This window comes from Eschrichtius robustus, chromosome 16 (assembly GCF_028021215.1).
Source record: "Eschrichtius robustus isolate mEscRob2 chromosome 16, mEscRob2.pri, whole genome shotgun sequence".
Classification (NCBI taxonomy): Eukaryota; Metazoa; Chordata; class Mammalia; order Artiodactyla; family Eschrichtiidae; genus Eschrichtius; species Eschrichtius robustus.
The window spans coordinates 22,594,468-22,613,905 of NC_090839.1; the positions used below are offsets into that span (position 1 = coordinate 22,594,468).

General features: G+C 49.7%; 1 protein-coding gene across 2 annotated transcripts in view; it reads right to left on the minus strand.

Moving 5' to 3' along the window:
* SRC (SRC proto-oncogene, non-receptor tyrosine kinase) overlaps positions 1–19,438 on the minus strand; it is a 55,235-nt gene that overhangs the window by 13,175 nt on the left and 22,622 nt on the right. The window contains exons 3-5 of one of the 2 annotated variants that reach the window (XM_068565510.1): positions 8,813–8,980; positions 7,296–7,567; positions 5,459–5,558 (exon numbers count right to left, since the gene is read on the minus strand). In XM_068565510.1, coding sequence (XP_068421611.1) covers positions 5,459–5,558; positions 7,296–7,563 — 368 coding nt within the window. In that variant the 5' untranslated portion in view covers positions 7,564–7,567; positions 8,813–8,980. Of the gene's footprint in view, positions 1–5,458; positions 5,559–7,295; positions 7,571–8,812; positions 8,981–19,438 lie in introns of both variants that reach the window. The other variant, XM_068565509.1, reaches the window with a different exon arrangement.

Consider the following 19,438-nt stretch of genomic DNA (forward strand, 5'->3'; position numbering starts at 1 on the left):
GGGGAAACTGAGGCACAGAGTGGGGCAGAGACTTCCCAAGGCTACACAGCAAGGACTCAAATCACAGGGAAGAGCTGAGATCTTCCAGTCCCAAGTCTTCATTTCACCAAGGGGGAAAATAAGGCATAGAGAAGGGCGGTGATTTGCCCAAAGCCACACAGCGAATCAACAGCAGAGCAAGGGTGAGAACCAGGGCCCCTGTGTGCCCACAGCCAGACACAGCAGGCCTCCTGGACCCCTGCACCCTCCCCAGGCCTCTCAGAGGCTCAGACACCCTCAGGAAAACCAGGGGAAGATGGAGGAGGAGGCAGCAGAACCGGGCCAAGGTCTAGGTCAGAGACTACAAAATGAGGCAGATTGACAAAGCAAGAGTGTGCAAGCTGGCTGGCCTCTGGGAAGCCCCCAGCCACCCACTCACAGTGGAAGGCCGGCAGGAGCATGTGCCCAGGGGCCAACCAAGCAGGGCCCCAGAAGCAAGGGTGAGGGTTCAGCTCTGCTGACACTACCCAGACTTCTGCCAGCAGAGCCTCCACCTGCCTAACATCAGCCCATGTGTGAGTCTGGGCTCGCAGTCCAGTTTGGGGGTTTTATTTCAAGGGCAGGGATGGAGGTGCACTGCAGTCTCACTAAGGATCCAAGGTCCACCTTCAGCCTGGCCCCAGCTTGAGAGGTACCTCCGAGCCTGAGCGCCAGAATCAGAGCATCCTGGCGCCAGCCCAGCTCACCACTTGCAGGCTGCATTACCTTGGCCCTGCAGGACCTTGGTCCTCATCTGCAGGAAGGGGATACCCATGCCTCCCTCTGAGGATGTAAAATACCGGCACAGGGCCTGGCACATAGTAGGTGCTCAGTGTGCATGAGCTGATAGTATCTTGATTTGGCTAAAAAAAGAAAAACAATTAAATCTGCAACTCTGTGGTACTCCTCCCCACTCTCCAAAATGTTTTAAAAAACCAAAGCAGCTCAGTTCCAGTCTCCGATAAGGATTTGCTGTGTGACCTTGGGCAAGTACCCTATCCTCCTTGGGTCTTAGTTTCCTCATCTGTAAAAAGGAGATAATATTCACAAAATCTCCCATGCAGGCAAAGTGTGTAAATCAGTCAGCATCAAGCCAGGCTTTGGGTAAGCTGACTACTGTGATGATCATCTGAGCCTCAGTTTGCCCATCTGTGAAATGGAGATATCAAGCCCCATCTTCCCATGCCAATGGTCTGGGAGGCTCAAACCTGCCTCAGGTGGCTGTGAGCTGTCTCAGCCAAGGATCGGCGACTGCCCTCACAGTGAGGGGCCCCATAGCTTCCCAGATCAGTCCAGTCTTGTGGGGATACCTATCTGCACCCGGCTCAGAAGTAACAGCGGTGTAAACCTAACAGGTTGAGCAGATGTACTGCATCTGGCACCTTCCCTGGGGCCTGGATCCTATCAAATAGGCAGGAAGAGAGAAGGAAGGGAATCACACATTCCCTGCCTGACCCCTCACCTTCCCACACGTGGCAAGAGGAGAAAGCACTGGACCAGGAGTCCCCGAGCTACAATTTTACATCCCAACTGCTGTCACTAGCTGTGTGACTTCACGCTACTGACCTCACCTCTCTGAGCCTCAGAATCCTCTTTTTGGAGCCTAATCCTTGTGGCTAATTCAGGCTGGCGTGTGGATTGGGAGTGTGGCAGCTTTGGAACCTGGGACGTTATGCCAGTTTGGGTCCTTCTATTTAACTCATTTGGGCTGTTGGGACTGGCCAGAGAAGCCGTTTGGGGATTACAGGCAAGCCAGGGCAGCTGGGTACGGCCCAGGCAGTCAAGTTTCCGAGCCCTGAGGCCTGGACCCATGGTTGGTGGGGAGAGATCAGGGTGAGGCCAAGGCAAGTTGTGTGAGGAGGGCAGGAAGGGGTCCCTCACCCCATGGTGGGAGTAGAACTGGAGTGCCCAGGGCAAGGGGGCAGAAGTCAGTGCCTGCTGGAGCTCTCCCCCAGAGAAGCTGCTGGAATAATCTGGGTAGGAGGAAAGGGCAATTTAGGAAGCATCCCAGAGTCAGACCCAGAGGGGCTCTGACTCCTGGAGACTCAGACACCAGGGCAGGGGCTCAGGGCAGTCACACCTCAGACCCCAGTGGCTTCCTCGGACCCAAGGCCACACAGTACCCAGGATTCTAGGAGCAGAACCGTTTGGCATGGAGATCCAGGGAGTGGGAGCTCCAGGCTGCTACTGTGAGGACCCCAACCCAGCCAGCCCTGGCCAAACCCCAACAGACAGGCTCAGCCTTAAGCTCTCCCTCCCCGACTCCCAGCCCAGTCACAGGCTAGACTCAGAAAGTCCCTCATTCCTACAGGGAGGGGGATTGGAGCAGGGGGTTCACAACAATAGACCTTAAGCAATAACAGTGGAAGGACATGCAGGGTGGTCCCTGGGTGAGGTATGAGACATGAGCACCTCAAATGTGGGTGGCCCATCTTCCACTAAGCCTCTCCCCCCCATCCCATTATCCCTCCTCTTCCTCTAATGCCAGCCCCCAACTCTCCCAGAGGAGCAGCTGAGCTTTGTGATGTGAGGAAGGGCTCCCCATCCACTCCCACCCTCCCCCACCCTCCAATCGGGGTGCCTCACTGCCACCCAAGGGCTTCCCACGGATGGGACTCCATCACTTCCTGGCAGCCCCCAGCCCATCATGGAAGGCAGGAAGAAGGAAGGGAAGGGGCTGGACAAAGGAAGAAGTGAGGGCTGCCCTCTGACTCTGAGTGAAAGAGGCAGAATCAAAGTTTTGAGAGCTTTGCTCAAGCTGTGACCCCCTGAGACACTCTTCCCATCGTCGCTGGTTGAGATCCTCCAGTACTTCAAAGCCTCTAGCCTGAGGCATCCTCCCCAGCTCGGGCCCTTCCCTCCTCCTGGCTCCTCTGCACCTCCACGGAGCTCCTCTTCCAAGGGCTCGGGGTCATGCCTACCCCTCCCAGCTCTGCCACTACTAGCTGTGTGACCTTGAGCAAGTCACTTCACCTCTCTGGGCCTCAGTTTCCTCATCTGTAAAATGGAGCCCGTAAGCATTTCCACTTCCCAGGGCTGTGGTGCTGTATAAATAAAACAACGCAACTGCTCTGCACGGGAACAGGCCCACACTCGAGGCACAAGAGACGGTGGCTATTTTATGACTGTTCACTCATCTCGTGCAAAAGCACCACCCGGGCACCCACAGTGTGCTGAGCAACAGGTGACGGGGGACCCAGAAATGTGGCAGGCCCAAGAAAAGCCCTCAAGGAGTTCCCAGTTTGGGGGGAGGGAGATACAAACAGCTGGAACCATAAGAGAACTGGAGCAGCACTGGGACTCGGACAGAAGGGCGTGGGGGGAGCTGGGAAAGCCCCCTCCCCCCAGGAGAGCAGCGTAAGGAAGGGAGAGAGCTGCTGCCCAAGTTCCAATCCTGGCTTTGCTACTTGGTAGCTGTGTGACCTTAGACAAAGGCCTTCACATCTCTGAGCCTCAGTTTCCTCATTTGCAAAATGGAGATGGCCCCTCCCCCATCACTACAGCCCTGGTGGGATGGCAGCAGAGCAAATACAAGGACATGGGTAAAAATGCCTGCTACCTCTTTTCCCCTTTGCCTCACAAAGGGGGCAGTTCTAAACTGGATCTTGAGGGATGAATAGGAGTTTGCCAGGCAGAGATGGGAGAAAGGGCGCTTTAGGCAGAGAGAACAACATGCACAAAGGGCAGGGAGGCATGAAGAAGCAAGAAATGCTTGGAGACGGTGGAGACGTCCAACCTCCTTAGCCAGGCCTTCGAGGATGCTCATGGATCGATTCTACTCTACCCTCTAGAACCTTCTCGCCCTTCCACAGCCCTGAAGGCAACCAGCCCCCTCCAGCCCTGCACCCTCCCACGAGCTGCCTTTCTGTGAGGGGGACTGCCTTCTACCACTCCCTCCATCCCCTCGACTTCACTGTGCTTCCTTCAAGGTCCTGCTTGAAACTCCCAGCCCCTGTGGTCACCATCAGAGGGGGGGCACACAGCAGGTGCCCTAAGGCCTGAGCTGACCCCGGCCCCGCCCTCTGCCTGCCACTTGGCCTGGACTGGGGCTGCATCCCGGCCACACTCTGGCTCCAGGAGGGCATGGCCTTCTCCACCGAGGCCTCACTGGGCCCAGCACTGGACCCTGCATGCAGCTGGCACTCAGTGTGGGCTGAACAGGGAGGGGATGAGTTAGCATGAGGTGGATGGGGAAGAGGTGAGATGGGGAGTGACAGGCGTGACGGGAGGACCCTCCCCATTCTCAGCCTGGGATTAAGGTAGGGATCTGGTCACACTATTGGGGGTGAGGACAGAAGCTGGGGAAGCCGGAAGGGGTGCAACCAAGGGAGCCAGAGACCATATGAAGCACATGCCGGCGGCAGCCCACCCCCACCAGTGAAGCGCCCCTACCCAGCCCGCCGCCCACGGAGTGTGTACACACCTGACATCCACCTTCCTCCTAGGGCCAGCGAGAGAGAAGCAGAGAGGGAGAAGCTGAGAGAGAGCTGGAGGGAGCAAGCACGGGCCAGGAATGGGGAGGGGGTTCCCCGAGGCTGCTGGGGGGATGGGAGGTGGTGGAGAGGGGACGCAGGCCCTCCGAAGGCAGGAATGCAGCAGGCGTGGAGCTGTACCCCTCGGTCGGCAGCTCCGCCCCCAGTGTGATCACCCCAGCTGTGACCACCCCTGGGCGCATGACCCAAAGCCTGCACCCCTCACCCACCATGACAGGTGTTGCACCCCACCTCACTGCACTCTAGGCAAGGAAAGGAGGGGAGTGGGGAGGAGGGGAAGGACGCCACCCCATGGCCAGAGCCTCACCCACCCCTCGCCAGTTCACTATCCCTGCTCCCAGGGGCCCCCATCCCCCCCATATGCCAACTTGGCCCTAGGATGCCCCACCCCAAGGCTGGAGTCCCTAGAGGTGAAGCAGAGATGCCCACCAGGGTGCCCTGCCCTCCACACCCTATCCCACCATCTCATCCCCATGCCCTATCCTGACCCCTCTCACACTGGGTCCCCAGGATGGGTCCCCCAACCCTCCCAATGAGGGCCCTCCCTCTACAGCTGGAGACTCTACTTGTTGCCCAGGCTCTCCAGCACCTCTGTGGGCACAGCCTCCAGCTCCACAGGCCCTGCTTTTTGTAGTCCTGGGTCGCCGGGCCAGTCCTGCGCTGATCACACGCCCCCGTGCGGGTTCTGGGATCTGGAGTGCTGTCCTCTGCTGTCCAGTTACTGCACCCAGATCCCTGTCCCTGGAGCCGTCCCAGACCCCCGACCGCCGGCGCCTGCCTCATCACCCCCAGAGGCCCCAGGACGGTTCCCTGCACCTCAGCTGCCTGGACACCCAGCTCTGCCTGCTGCCCATCAAGCTGGCCCTGGGACGCTCAGAAGTGGCTCTGTCCCAAGACCAGGCCCAGGGCTGGGGTCCTGAGGGGCAGTGGGGTAGGGGGGCACTCACGTGTTGTTGACAATCTGGAGCCGCTCCCCTTTCTTGAAAGACAGGTCAGTCTCTGTCCGCGACTCATAGTCATAGAGGGCCACAAAGGTGGTCACTCCGCCTGCACAGAAGGTGGGGAGTGTCAGAACGGCCAGAGCCATGGCTGGGGGGAGAGGTGGACAAGAGAGCCTTGCACCCTGGGCGGGGCTGGGGTTGGTCTCCCACCTCCAGCCCAGAGGCCTGGTCCCATTCACTGGGGGTGGGCCTCTACGCATGTCCCTGTGTCTGTGTGTCCCGCACGCTTGTGAGGGCATGTAGGAAGCACGTGCGTCTCTCCACCTCTGAGTGTGCCCACTGGGCTTGAGGGGATGCTGCGTGTTGGCTTCTCTGTTTGCTATCTGTCTTCCCCACAGCACCAGAAGTCCCCAATAACAGACATCTTTGTTTTGTTCCTAGAGCCTGGTGTATAGTACGTGCTCAAGAAACAACCATTAGATGAATGAAGCAGTGAATGAAGGAAACTGCACCTGGGGACGCAGCTCTTTTCTGGGGAGATGTGACTCTGGATGCTTCTGTGTGTCAGGGAAGATCTTGGCTGCAGGTAACTGTCCCCTCCGAAGCCCTCTGTCCCCCCATTTGAAGTTACAACCTCCAGCCGCACATCCACCAACACTACTCCCTGCCCGTTTTGCTCTTTCACAGCAGTTACCACCCACTAACACCCTGCACGGTTTACACACCTTGCTCTTTGCTTCTCTCCCCCACAGGGGTTTTGTCTGTTTTACACGTTGCTGTGACCCCAGCACCAGAAGAGACCTGGCACACAGGAGGGGCGCCACAACTATCTCTTGAACAAACGAATGGGTATGTTTGTGGGTCTGTCTCACTTGGGTGTGTGTCTGTGCCTGTGTGTTCTCACTGCACATATGTGCATCTGTGCATCTGTGAGTCTGTGGGTCTCTGGGATGGCATTTCTAGCTGGGCACGTGTGTGCTTTTGAAGGGCTTCTGACCACATGTGTCTGTCTCCATCTGGGAGTATGAGGTTTTTTGCATATGTGTGTTTGTATTTGTGTACATTTGCGTTGGGTGTGTGTCTGTGCCTGGAGGGTGCACATCCATGTGTCCCTGAGTGTGTCTCTATGTGCATGGCGTGTCTGTTTATGAAAGCGTCTCTAGCTCAGCACGTATAAATGTCCTGTATGGGTGTCTCTGAATGAGTTGCTGACTCTGTGTGTGTGTGTGTGGGGGGGGGGGGGGCCTCTGTGTGAGGGTGTCCGGGTAAGAATGCACGTGTTTGTGTGAGGGTCTTATGTCTGTGTGTCTCCAGGACCACATCTGCATCTCTAAGCATCCTTCGCCTGGCGCTGCTATACCCCCAAAGCGCCAGCAGAGGGTGCAGGGGCGCATCTCGGCATTGGGCCGGGCCTCTGAAGACCCCAGTTCTCTTTCTCCCTTCTAACCCGCCCCGCCCCCTTGGCCACTCACCGCCTCCTGTCCTGATCCATCTCTGGGCTGACCAGAGCAAAAAGCAATGCCTCAGACCCGTCCCCGTGCTTCCGAGAAACCCCCCGGCTCTCTGGGCCTGTTTCCGCCTATAGTCCTGTATCTCTAGGGCCCTTTATACGCTACATCGGATTCACCCCTAAAGGCAATGGAGTGTGCACCACACTTTCCAGTTTATAAAGCCTCCAGGAAACTCCCAATAGTCCCTAAAGCCAAGTAACCCCCAGACTCCTCCCCGTCACTGAGCGAAAGAAACAGCAGCCCAGAGAGGGGGCGTCGCTCCCCCAGGGCACACAGCCCTCCTGGGGGAGGGGCCAGGGCCACCCGGCTCCCACACTCCCAGGTGCACTGACCAGCCAGGGGCCCCGCCCTCTGCGGGGAGGTGACTGTGTCGGAGGAGTTGAAACCTCCGAACAGCTTGGGCTCGGCGGCTGCAGGGGCAAAGGCCGTGCTGGGGCCCCGGTGGCCATCAGCGGAGGCCGGCTTGCTGGGGGTCTGTGAGGTGGGGAAGGCACCCCCGCCGCCGCCGCCGCCGCCGCCGCCGCCATGGGTGTTATCAGCAGGTTCCAGGCTGCGGCGCCGCTGGCTGGCATCCTTGGGCTTGCTCTTGTTGCTGCCCATGGTCCTGCTGGAGACGAGAGAGGACCCTGGGTGAAGGGCTCTGGGAGCCGGCAGGGTTGCCTAGGCCCCTTAGCCTGCACTCCCATCCATTCTACAGATGGGGAAACTGAGGCCCAAAGAGGCCTCTTTGGGTAAGTTACCTTTCAGAACCTCAGTTTCTCCATCTGTAAAATGGGAATAGTGATGGCAACCATAAAGGGCTTCCTGGGTACAGGGCCAAGCACAGAAGAAACACCTCATAATCAGAAGCTCTAACCTTCCCCACCTTCCTCTGAGTCACTGTTTCTGCCCCTCGTGGGCAGGGATAGTATCTTGAGTCATGCCTATGTCCCAGGCATATAGGAGAAGGCCGAGGGTTTGTTAAGTGAATACATGACTGACTGAAATTGTCTAACACCAGTGGGAAAGGTGCTAAAAGTTGCAACTAGGGCAGGGATACAGCAGGCAGCTGAAAGGAGAGATGGCTGGGAGCTCACTCCAGGCCCAGGGCCTTTGCACATGCTGTTTCCTCTGCCTGAATGCTTTTCCCTGACCACTTGAGCAGAGTAACTCATGCCTCCTTCAGTTCTCAGCCCAAACGTTGCCTCCTTGGAGACAGCATGTGGGGGGTGGGAGAGAAATGTTTAGGGGTGATGGATTATCTTGACTGTGCTGATGGTTTCATGAGTGCATCCACGTGTCAAAACTTATCAAACTGCACACCTTACACATGTGCAGTTTATGGTATGTCAATTATGCCTCAATAAAGCTCTTAAGGAAAAAAAAATCAAAATCACCTCCCTGGGAAGTGTTCCCCAACTTCTTTCATTGGTTTAAGTCCCCTTGCCTTTTGTGCCTCTCCTTGATAACACGTGGCCCAGTTGTGTGTGTGTGTGTGTGTGTGTGTGTGATTACATGATTATCGTCATGGGCTTTTGTCTGTCTAGTTCACTGCTGTGCTCCCAGTACCCAGCACAGGGTATGGCACACAGTAGGTGCTCACTAAACAGCTGAATGAATGAGTGTGAATGTGTGACTATTCACTAGTTAAGAGAGTTCTGAGCCAGAAATCTGGGAGGGCTAGAGATCGGGAAACACAGAGAAACCCAAGTTGCAAACTCCCCAGTGACGCCCATAGCCCTGCCACCGCCCTTTGCTCCCCACGCTGCCATCGCAGGTCCTCATGGAGCCTAGCCAGGGTCTCCCCGCACACCGTGGCCGCCCCTCCCAGCTCCCTCATCTTGGCAGCCCTGATGGGTCATCACCTCACCTGGTGCAAGGCAGGGGCTATCCCAGGGGACCTGGGAAGCAGCCTGAGGTCTCAGCACGAACACCAGGTGTAGAGTCGGCGGTCTCGGACTAGAGGCCCTGATCTACCTCTCCCCGCTGTGTGACCCTAGGCAAGTCACTTCCCCTCTCTGGGCCTCAGCATCCTCATCTGCAAAGTAGGGATAAAACAGATTTCTCAGAACTGTTGGGAGGATATAACTAGAAAGAGAAATAATCAAGGTTCTGTCTCTTGGGTCACGATTTATCAGGCTCTGACTCTGGCAGGCCCGACACTAAGAGCTTCCCAGACCTGAAATATCCTTCACTGCCCCAAAAGCAAGAGTGAGAGTGAGGCCGTGTATGGCATGGCAGTTAAAGGTGGGCTCTGAAGCCAGACTCCCCAGACTCAGATCTTGGCTCTGCTCCTAATCGGCTGTGTGACCTCAGGCAAGGGCCTTAACTTCCCTCTGTGCCCCACTTCTTCATCTGGAAATGACCGTGACAACTGAAGGAGGCAAGGCAGAGTGCTGGGAACACAGTAGGTCACCCTGCCACATCAGCTATTACTGATACTGTGATTCTGGACACACTGGCGATATAAGCTCCGAATTATTCTCCAGGGGATGCTGCAGGCCCTGAAATCAGTCCAGAACTTCCTCTGGGAACCCGTGAATGCGGAAAAGTCCCCTTGACTGGCTGGGGCCTCAGGCAAGACTGTTTGCCCTGAGCGCCAAGCCCAGCTCTGTGACACCCCTCCCTATGTGAACCTTAGCCAGTCCCTGTAACCCTCTGGGCCTCAGGCTGCCCATCTGCACAATGGGGGCGTGGCCTGCATGCTCCCTGGGGGCCATCCAGCTCAGAGAATGTGGGGCTGGGGAGGCCCTGGGGAGACCTGCTCAAGGGATATGCCAACGTGCCTGGGAAGGCCAATTTCTACAGCAACCCAATCCGTTGAGGTCACGATGCCCATCAGTGCTCATACAGTTGGTGTCCTATGGGATCTACTAACCCGGTTACCCATAGCCCCAGGCTCGATGGAGGCTGAGCCCCAACCACCACATCCCCACCCACCTGCTCCCTGGTATAGTATTCACAGCACCAACTGTACAGCAAGCCCTCTGCCAGTCACCACAGGGGGACACAGAGATGAACTGGCCAGGTCCTGCCTCAGAGGGTGCATGCTCCAACAGGGGACTTGTTTGTGGGACTTTGAGAGGAAATAAAAGTTATAAAAACACATTAAAAATATTTTTTAAATTTTAATGAGGAACTTTCGAAGAGCCGAAACTTTCTTTAGAATGAACTAAATGATGAAGAGTGAGCCCCCTGTCACTGGAGGTAATCAAGGACAGGAGAAAGTATACTTGGCTGATGTGCCATGGAGGGGGAGGGAAAGCCAGGGCTGGAACTTGAAGGCCCTTCCAGCACCAAGAGGATGCATGTGCCCACTTGGGAGGGGGCAAAGAAAAAAGCTCTTGACCCCTAAGCTCTTACACTAACCAAGACGACCACTCCCCACTGAGACACTCAGAAAAAACATAAGAGGTCCTTCAAGACCAGACTAAGGTGGCCCAGGGCCTCTGCTTGCAACGTTTGTTGGTTTGTGTGGTTTGGGGTTTTGTTTTGGGTTTTTTGGGTGTTTTTTGTCCCTGTGGTTGATTCTGATTACACAAGTACCACCTGTTTGTGGAGAGGTGGGCGGGTCGAGGTTAAGGGCCAGAGTACCGAAGCAGACTACCTGTGTGTGAATCCCAGCCCTACAAGCCCAGTGTGGGACCCTGTGCCTCAGTTTCCTTCTCTGTCAACTGAGGATAACAACAGTACCCATGTCATAGGGGTGCTGGGAGAATCCACGAGGAAGTACACGGAACATGCTTGGGATGCTGTGGCACGCCGGCAACCTGCCTCCAGAGGACAAGCCCCTGGGCATGGCGGTGCGTTTCCTTCCGGTGTCATATGAACATAGGACTGTATATTGGGATCCATCTAGTGCCCTTGACTCTAAGCTCCCTGCGGGAAGGACCGGGTCGGACCCATCTCCATATCCCTACTAGGTGCTCTGAAATATTTGCAGAATAGACAAGAGACTAAATGAGCACAGACATGATTTGCATCCTGCTTTGTTCCTGCAATGCCATGTTGTAGAGACCAAGTATCATTCTGCAATATTCAAACACTCCCAGAGCCTGGACCTTGTACTGGGCCCTGCTCTAAGCACTTTGCAAATATTGACTCATCAAATCCCCATGATAATCTAGGAAGTAGATACTAATAGTGTCCCTATTTTACTGATGAGGAAGCAGAGGCACAGAAAGGTTGAGGCACCTGCCTGAGATAACACAGCGAGGGTGAGAATGAAGGAAAGTGGGGACATGAAACCACACTGGGCGGCAGGAATCAGGGGCTGCTCACAGGGTCCACCTCCTGCCCTCCGGACCTCCCTTTCACATGAACAGCAAGATGGGGTGTGAGTGGATAAGGCAGCCTAGCCCCATTCCTAGAGAAAGCCCAAGATTTCAAGCTTTGCCATAGCAGAGTGTGCTAGAGGAGGGACAGCACATTTAGGGTGGGGTCTAGTCCCTGCAGGGCTGCCGCAGTGCTGTGTGACCTTGAGAGAGACCGCCCTTCCGGACCGTGGTCTCCTTTCTTGAGGCAGGACCCTGTCTCAGAGCCCAAACGCTAAGTCACCATGAGCTGCCCATTTGAGAAGGGACAACTCCCCACATCTTTTCCGCCACTTGCTCACTCCAAGGCAGAGATAGATCCTTGGGGTCCAAGAGGAAGTTGGGGGGGCTCCATACTCGGTGTGTCTGAGGCTCCCAGAGGAAGGTAGCCCCTTTCCTCTGGGGAGCTGCTCCTGACCACAGGCTCCGGACAGAGGGCCTGCGCTATCGCTACCGTGAGAGGTACTGGGATGCCCTACAGCACCTCCCCATCAGTGCCCCCAGCGCTTCGTGCTCAGCGGGTCCCATACTAACTTGGCATCTCCCTCTACGACTTCCCCTCACCCCATGTCTCCATCTCAGGGCTGGTTCGCCCGTCCTCCCCGCCAATCTTCCTCAAATGCATCCCTCCCCCCACCCCATCTCCACTCCCTCAGGCCAGGCCCCTGTCGTCCTGACCTGGGACAGCAGTGGGGGCCCCTCCAGGGCGCCCTCGTCCAGCAGCCAGAGGCAGCTCTGTTACGCACACAAACAAATAGGGACCCTGCTCAACACGGTCCACGGAAAACTGGAAAAGACCTAAGTGTTTATCAGAGGGGGACTGGACAAATAAATGATGGTCTGTTCATCAAGTGGACAGCGGTGCAGATAAACAAACAGAATGAGAGCTCGGGGTGGCCTGGGAAGATGCTCACGACACACTATTAAGTGAAGAGGAAGATGGCACTGTAGAATGTCCTCTGGGCCACTCGGGGCCACAGTTTCCTCATCTAGAAAATGGGGGCAATAGTGCTACCTATGTCAAAGGGTTGGTGGGAGGATTAAAGGGAATGCAGACAAGGCCTTAGTGGGGTGTCTGGCACGTAGTACACATGAACTACAATTATTTCTGTAAAGGAAATTAGCATGTGAATGTGTATGTGTGTGTATGTGCAGACGTGCACACACATGTGCCGTAAGGTTTAGAGAAAATTCTGGAAGGAGTCCAAATTCTTCACAATATTTAATCCAAAAGGTGTGAAAGAGGGAAAGGAAAATCCCTTCTTTACTTTACATGTTGTGTCACTTGACATTTAGAAATTACCTTGTCATGGTTTTTTTTTCAGTGAGACTTAAACAAACATTCAAGAGCTTCCCATCATCCCCCTCTGGATGAGGCCTAAACCCTTCAGCTGGGTCCACGTGGCCCTGTGGAGCTGGGGCTGTGGCCTCCTCCCATGGGCCCCCTACAGGAGGGCACCACACTCTCTCACCTCCTGGCCTTTGCCTAGGCTGTGCCCCTAGGCACAGATACTTACAACATCCAGAAGAGTCCAGAAAAAACTGTAGTTCAGTCAGGTCATACCCACTCCTTCCTTCCTGATTCTGAAGAAGATCACCTCCACCTCTTCTAAGAGTGGAGGGGAGGCCAGGAGCTTAGGAGTTGAGAGTGAGGACTCCAGTCAGACCTGGGTTCAAATCCTGGCTCCACTACTCACTAGCTAAATCTCCTTGGGCAAGTCACTTCACCTCTCAGTTGCCTTACCTTTAAAATGGGCATAATAAAAAGGAATGAAATTGAGTTATTTGTAGTGAGGTGGATGGACCTAGAGTCTGTCATACAGAGTGAAGTAAGTCAGAAAGAGAAAAACAAATATCGTATGCTAACGCATACATATGGAATCTAAAAAAAAAAAAAAAATGATTCTGATGAACCTAGGGGCAGGACAGGAATAAAGACGCAGACGTAGAGAATGGACTTGAGGACACAGTGGGGGAATGGGAGGCTGGGAGGTAGTGAGAGAGAAGCATTGACATATATACACTACCGAATGTAAAAGAGATAGCTAGTGGGAAGCTGCTACAAAGCACAGGGAGATCAGCTCGGTGCTTTGTGATGACCTAGAGAGGTGGGATAGGGAGGGTGGGAGGGAGTTTCAAGAGGGAGGGGATATGGGGCTATATGTATGTGTATAGCTGATTCACTTTGTTGTACAGCAGAAACTAATACAACATTGTAAAGCAATTATACTCCAATAAAGATGTATAAAAAAAATGACAAATAATAAACAGATAAAAAAATAAAAAATAAAATGGGGGTAATAATAAACTTAACATCTGAGAATTAAGTGAGAGAGCCCATGTGCCAGGCAGAGAATAAGTGCCTGATAAACAGCGCTCACTGTCGTTTGCTGTTATTACCGTTACAGGCGACGAGAGGAGCAACGCAAGAGGAAGCAAGAGTTAGTGGCAGGGCCTTGAATGCCAAGCACAGAACTGAGCATGTTGCATGCAGTCGATACTCAATTGTCCCCACAGCACAGTGAAGTAGGGACTACAACTACATCCACTTTACAGATGGGGCCAAAGTTCAGAGAAGCCAGAACCTTGCCTAAGGCCATACAGCAAGCGAGTGCAGCAGAGTTGGGATGCTCCGGGATCAGGAGAGTACAGTCAGAAGGCACCTCTGGTGCCCCGCCCACTGTGCTGATACCCTCCCTCCCAGGCACCCCCACCATTCCACCATCTCCACCTCCCTAACACAGAGGCAAGACAGGTCAGAGGTCAACCTCTGACATCACCATCCATATCTCTGGACCCTCCAAGGAAGAAGAAGCATCATGGAAAGCCTGGAGCCAGAATGCCAGGTTCAGATACCAACTTGCCATTTCCTGGTCTTGCAGCCTCCAGGGGGCCTCAGTTTACCCCTTATCAAAAATGGGAATCTGTGTAATTGCTCCTATATGATTGGGCTTGAGGGGAAAACATGAGGTAATACTGATAAAGTACCTGGAACATAGGAAGTGCTCAATAAATAATAGCTATTATTATCATCACTGTGGAAGACGTCTCTTCAGATCCTTGCTGTCTTTTCTAACCACTCTTACAATTAAGCAAAGGCTTCCAAAATTCCAACTGTGTGTAAAGCCCTGTGCATGGCCCTGGAGAGATTGTCTGGTAGAGTTGATTGGAACCAAGGCCTACAAAAGCCACTTCACAGGGAAAGAGTCCAGAAAAGACAAGCATGTCCACTAGTTAACCTTGCTCTAAGGTGCTTGCCAGTGCGATGAGCTAAGAAAAAGAAATGGATGGAATAAAATGGAATTGGAAAACAGATGATGAGTATCATCACTTGCAGCTGTTATCAATATAGATCTGAGAAATCCAAGAGAATCTTCCATAAAACTATTGAACAAAAAGTGAATTAAGTAAAGCAGAAGGAAATTAAATGTAATATCCAAAAATCAATAATGTAGCTATATACCAACAGCAATCAGGAAATAAAATGAAAGAAAGCTTAGCATGGGAATTTCCTGGCATTCGAGTGGTTGGGACTCTGAGCTCTCACTGCCGAGGTCCCGGGTTTGATCCCTGTTCGGGGAACTGGGGTCCTGCAAGCCGTGCAGCATGGCCGGAAAAAAAAAAAGGAAAGCTAAGCATTGCAAAAATATCGATTCTTCCTAAGTAAATCTACAAATTGAATGTGGTCCCAATAAAACCCCAACAGGATTTTTTTTCTAACTAAGCAGGTCAATTTTCAAGTTTATGAGTAAATTATAAGAATAGCCAGGAATGGGACTTCCCTGGTGGCACAGTGGTTGAATCCGCCTGTCAATGCAGGGGACACGGGTTCAAGCCCTGGCCCGGGAAGATCCCACATGCCTCAGAGCAACTAAGCCCGTGCACCACAACTACTGAGCCTGCGCTCTAGAGCCCGTGTGCCACAACTACTGAAGCCCACGTGCCTAGAGCCTGTGCTCCGCAACAAGAGAAGCCACTGCAATGAGAAGCTGGTGCACCGCAACAAAGAGTAGCCCCACTCACCGCAACTAGAGAAAGCCCGCGCACAGCAATGAAGACCCAATGCGGCAAAAACAATAATTAATTAAAAAAAAAAAAAGAAAGAATAGCCAGGAAAACCTTAAAAAGAAGAGTAACGAAGAGAAAATAGTCCAACCAGGTAGTAAAACTTACTATAAAGTCACAATAATTAAAACTGTGTGATATAAGTACAAAAATATATAAATTAATGGAGCAGAAAAGAGGGTCCAAAAATTGTCCCAAAACATATGGAAATTTAATATATTATGAAAGTAGCATTTCATAGCAGTGAGAAAAAGGTAGACTATTTTTTTTTTTTAGACTATTTTTAAGACAGAGTTGGGACCAATGATCTGCCATCAGGAAACAAAGTTGGATCTCGATCTCACTCCACATGCCTATAAATTCCAGATCAATCATATTTAAACCACACAAAAATAAAACCATAAAGCTCTAAAATAAGGTGGGAGAATAAGTTTTCTAATCTCAGAATGGGAAAAGCATTTCTAAACATGACCAAAAAACCTAAAAATCTTTTTTAAAATAATAAATCAATCTACATAAAAATCTAAAACGTCTGCATGGCTTGATAAACATCATAAGTTCACAAGACAAACCAAAAGCTAGGAAAAATATTTGTAACTCGTAGATAGACAAAGATTTTTTTCCCTTAATATATAATGAGCTCCCATAAAATAAGAAGAATAACCACAGATAGTTTACAGCAAATGAAATGGTACTTAAACATATGAGAAGATGCTCAATCTCACTTAGAAGATAAATCACATTAAAACTACACAAGCCACCCAGCAACAGCAGAATACACATTCTTCTCAAGTGCACGTGGAATATTCTCCAGGATAGACCATATGCTAAGCCATAAAACAAGCCTCAATAAATTTAAAAGGAGTGAAATCATACAAAGTATGTTTCTGATAACAATTAAATGAATTAGAAATCAGTAACAGAAATAAATTTGGGAAATTACAAATATGTGAAAATTAATACACCTAATAACCAATGAGTCAAAGAAGAAACCACCCAAAAAAATAGAAAATACTTTGAGATGAATGAAAATGAAGACACAATTTATCAAAATGTATGGGATGCAGTAAAGTAGAACTTAAAGGGAAAGGTATAGCTGTAAATGCCTATATTAAAAAAGAAGAAAGATCTTGAATCAATAACCTAAACTTCCACCTTAAGACACTAGCAAAAAAATAAAAAATAAAAGAAGAAGAAAAAGAAGAGCAAACTAATCCTAAAGCAAGTGAAAGGAAGGAAATAAAGATTACAGCAGAAATTAATGAAATAGAAAATAAAAAACAACAGAGAAAAATCAACAAAACCAAAAGTTTGTTCTTTGAAAAGATTAACAAAATTGACATACAAGAAAATTGTTCTGAACAAGAAAAAAAGGGAGAAGACTCAAATTACTAAGACCAGGAATGAAAGAGAGGACAACTACAAATCTTACAGAAATAAAGAAGATTTTAAGGAAATGCTATGAACAATGCCATGCCATGCCAACAAATTAGATATCTTGGATAAAATGGACAAATACGTAAGAAAACACAAACTACTGAAACTAAGAAGAAATAGAAAATTTAAATAAAGCTAAAACAAGTAAAGAGATTGAATTAGTAATTTTAAAACATGTCACAAAGAAAAACTCAGGCCCAGGTGGTTTCACTGGTGAATTCTACCAAACATATAAATAAGAATTAATACCAATTCTTCACTTGGGAACACTTTCCAACTCATTCTATGAAGCCAGTATTACCCTAACACCAAAGCCAAACAAAGACATCATAAGAAAAGAAAACTATAGACCATTATCTCTTATGAATATAAGATGTAAAAATCTTCAACAAAATTCTAGCAAACTGGATCCAGCAACATATAAAAAGAATTATACATCACGACCAAGTGAGATTTACCCCAAGCATACAAGATTGGTTTAACTTCTGAAAATCAATCAATGTAATATACCATACCAATAAAATAAAGGACAAAAACTATACAATAATCTCAGTAGATACAGAAAAAGTATTTGGCAAAATCCAACACCCTTTCATGATAAAAACACCCACCAAACTAGGAATAGAAGGGAATTTCTTCAACCTGACAAAGGGCATCTATGAAAAAGCCATATCTAACAACATACTTAATGAGGAAAGACTGAATGCTTTCCCCCTCAGAAACAAGACAAGGATGTCTGCTCTCACCAGTTCTAGTCAACATTGTACTGGAGGTTCCAACCAGGGCAATAAAGGAAGAAGATGAAATAAAAGACACCCAGATTGGAAAGGAAGAAGTAAAATTTTCTTTATTTGTAGATGACATAATCTTGTATATAAAAATTCCTAAGGATTCCACTAAAAAAATTATGAGAATAAACAACTTCAGCAACTTGCAAGGTACAAGATTAGTATGTAAAAATAAATTGTATTTCTATACACTAGCAATAAACAATCCAAAAATAAAATTAAGAAAATAAATTACAATATCAAAAGAAGACTTAGGAATAAGATTAACAAAAGGAGTGCAAAACATATACTCTGAAAACAACAAAAATTGTTGAAAGAAATTAAAGAACTAAATAAATGGAAAGACATCGCATGTTCATGGATTGGAAGACTATGCATTATTAAGATGGCAATAGTCCCCAAACTAATCTATAGAGTCAACACAATCCCAAACAAAATCCCAGCTAGCTTCTTTGCAAAAATTGACAAACTGATCCTAAAATTCATATGGACAGTCAAGGGACCCAGAATAGAAAAAAACAATCTTGAAAAAGAGAAACAAAGCCTGAGGCCTCACACTTCTCAATTTCAAAACTTGCTGCAAAGCTCTGGAAATCAAGACAGTGTGGTACTGGTATGAGGATAGACTTATAAATCAATGGGAGAGAACTGAGAGTCCAGCAATAAACACTCACATTTATGGTCAATTGATTTTTGACAAGGGTGCCAATATAATTAAATGGAGAAAGAAGAATCTTTTCAATGAATGCTGCAGGAACAACTGGATACACTCAGGCAAAAGAAGGAAGCTGGGCACCTTCCTCAAACCCTACACAAAAATTAACTCACAGTGGATCACAAATCTAAATGTACAAGGTAAAACTTTAAAAATCTTATAAGAAAATACAGGCATAAATTTCCCCACTTTGGATCACAATAGTTTCTTAGTCATGACACAAGCAACAAAAGAAAAAATAGATAAACTGGACTTCATCAAAATTAAAAACGTTTGGACTTGCCTGGTGGTGCAGTGGTTAAGAATCCGCCTGCCAACGCAGAGGACACGAGTTTGAGCCCTGGTCCAGGAAGATCCCACATGCCACGGAGCAACTAAGCCCGTGCACCACAACTACTGAGCCCGTGTTCCACAACTACTGAATCCCACACGCCTGGAGCCCATGCTCTGCAACAAGAGAAGCCACCGCAATGAGAAGCCCACACACTGCAATGAAGAGTAGCCCCCGCTCGCCACAACTAGAGAAAGCCCGTGCACAGCAACGAAGACTCAACGCAGCCAAAAATAAATAAATAAAATAAATAAATTTATTTAAAAAAATTAAAAACGTTTGTGTGTCAAAGGACACCATCAAGAAGGTAAAAAGAATCCACCAAATGGGAGAAAATATTTGCAAACCATATATCTGATAAGGGACTTGTATCTAGAATATATAAAGATCTTTTACAACTCAACAAACAAAAAGAGAAATGACCCAACTTAAAAATGGGCAAAAGATCTGAATAGACATTTCTCCAAAGAAAATATATGGCTAGTAACTGCATGAAAAGATGTTCAACATTATTAGTCATCAGGAAAATGCAAATCAAAACCACAATGTGATACCACTTCACACCCACTAGGATGGCTGTAATTAAAAAGATAGAAAACAACAAGTTGTTGGCAAGGATGTAGAGAAATTGGAAACTTCATACATTACTGGTGGGAATGTGAAATGGTGTAGCTGTTTTGAAAAAACAGTCTGGCAGTCCCTCAAAAGGTTAAATATAGAGTTACCATATGACCCAGAAGTCCCACTCCTAGATATAGACCCAAGAGAAAAGAAAACATATCCACATAAAAACTTGAACATGAGTGTTCATAGAAGCATTATTCATAATAGCCAAAAAGTGGAAACA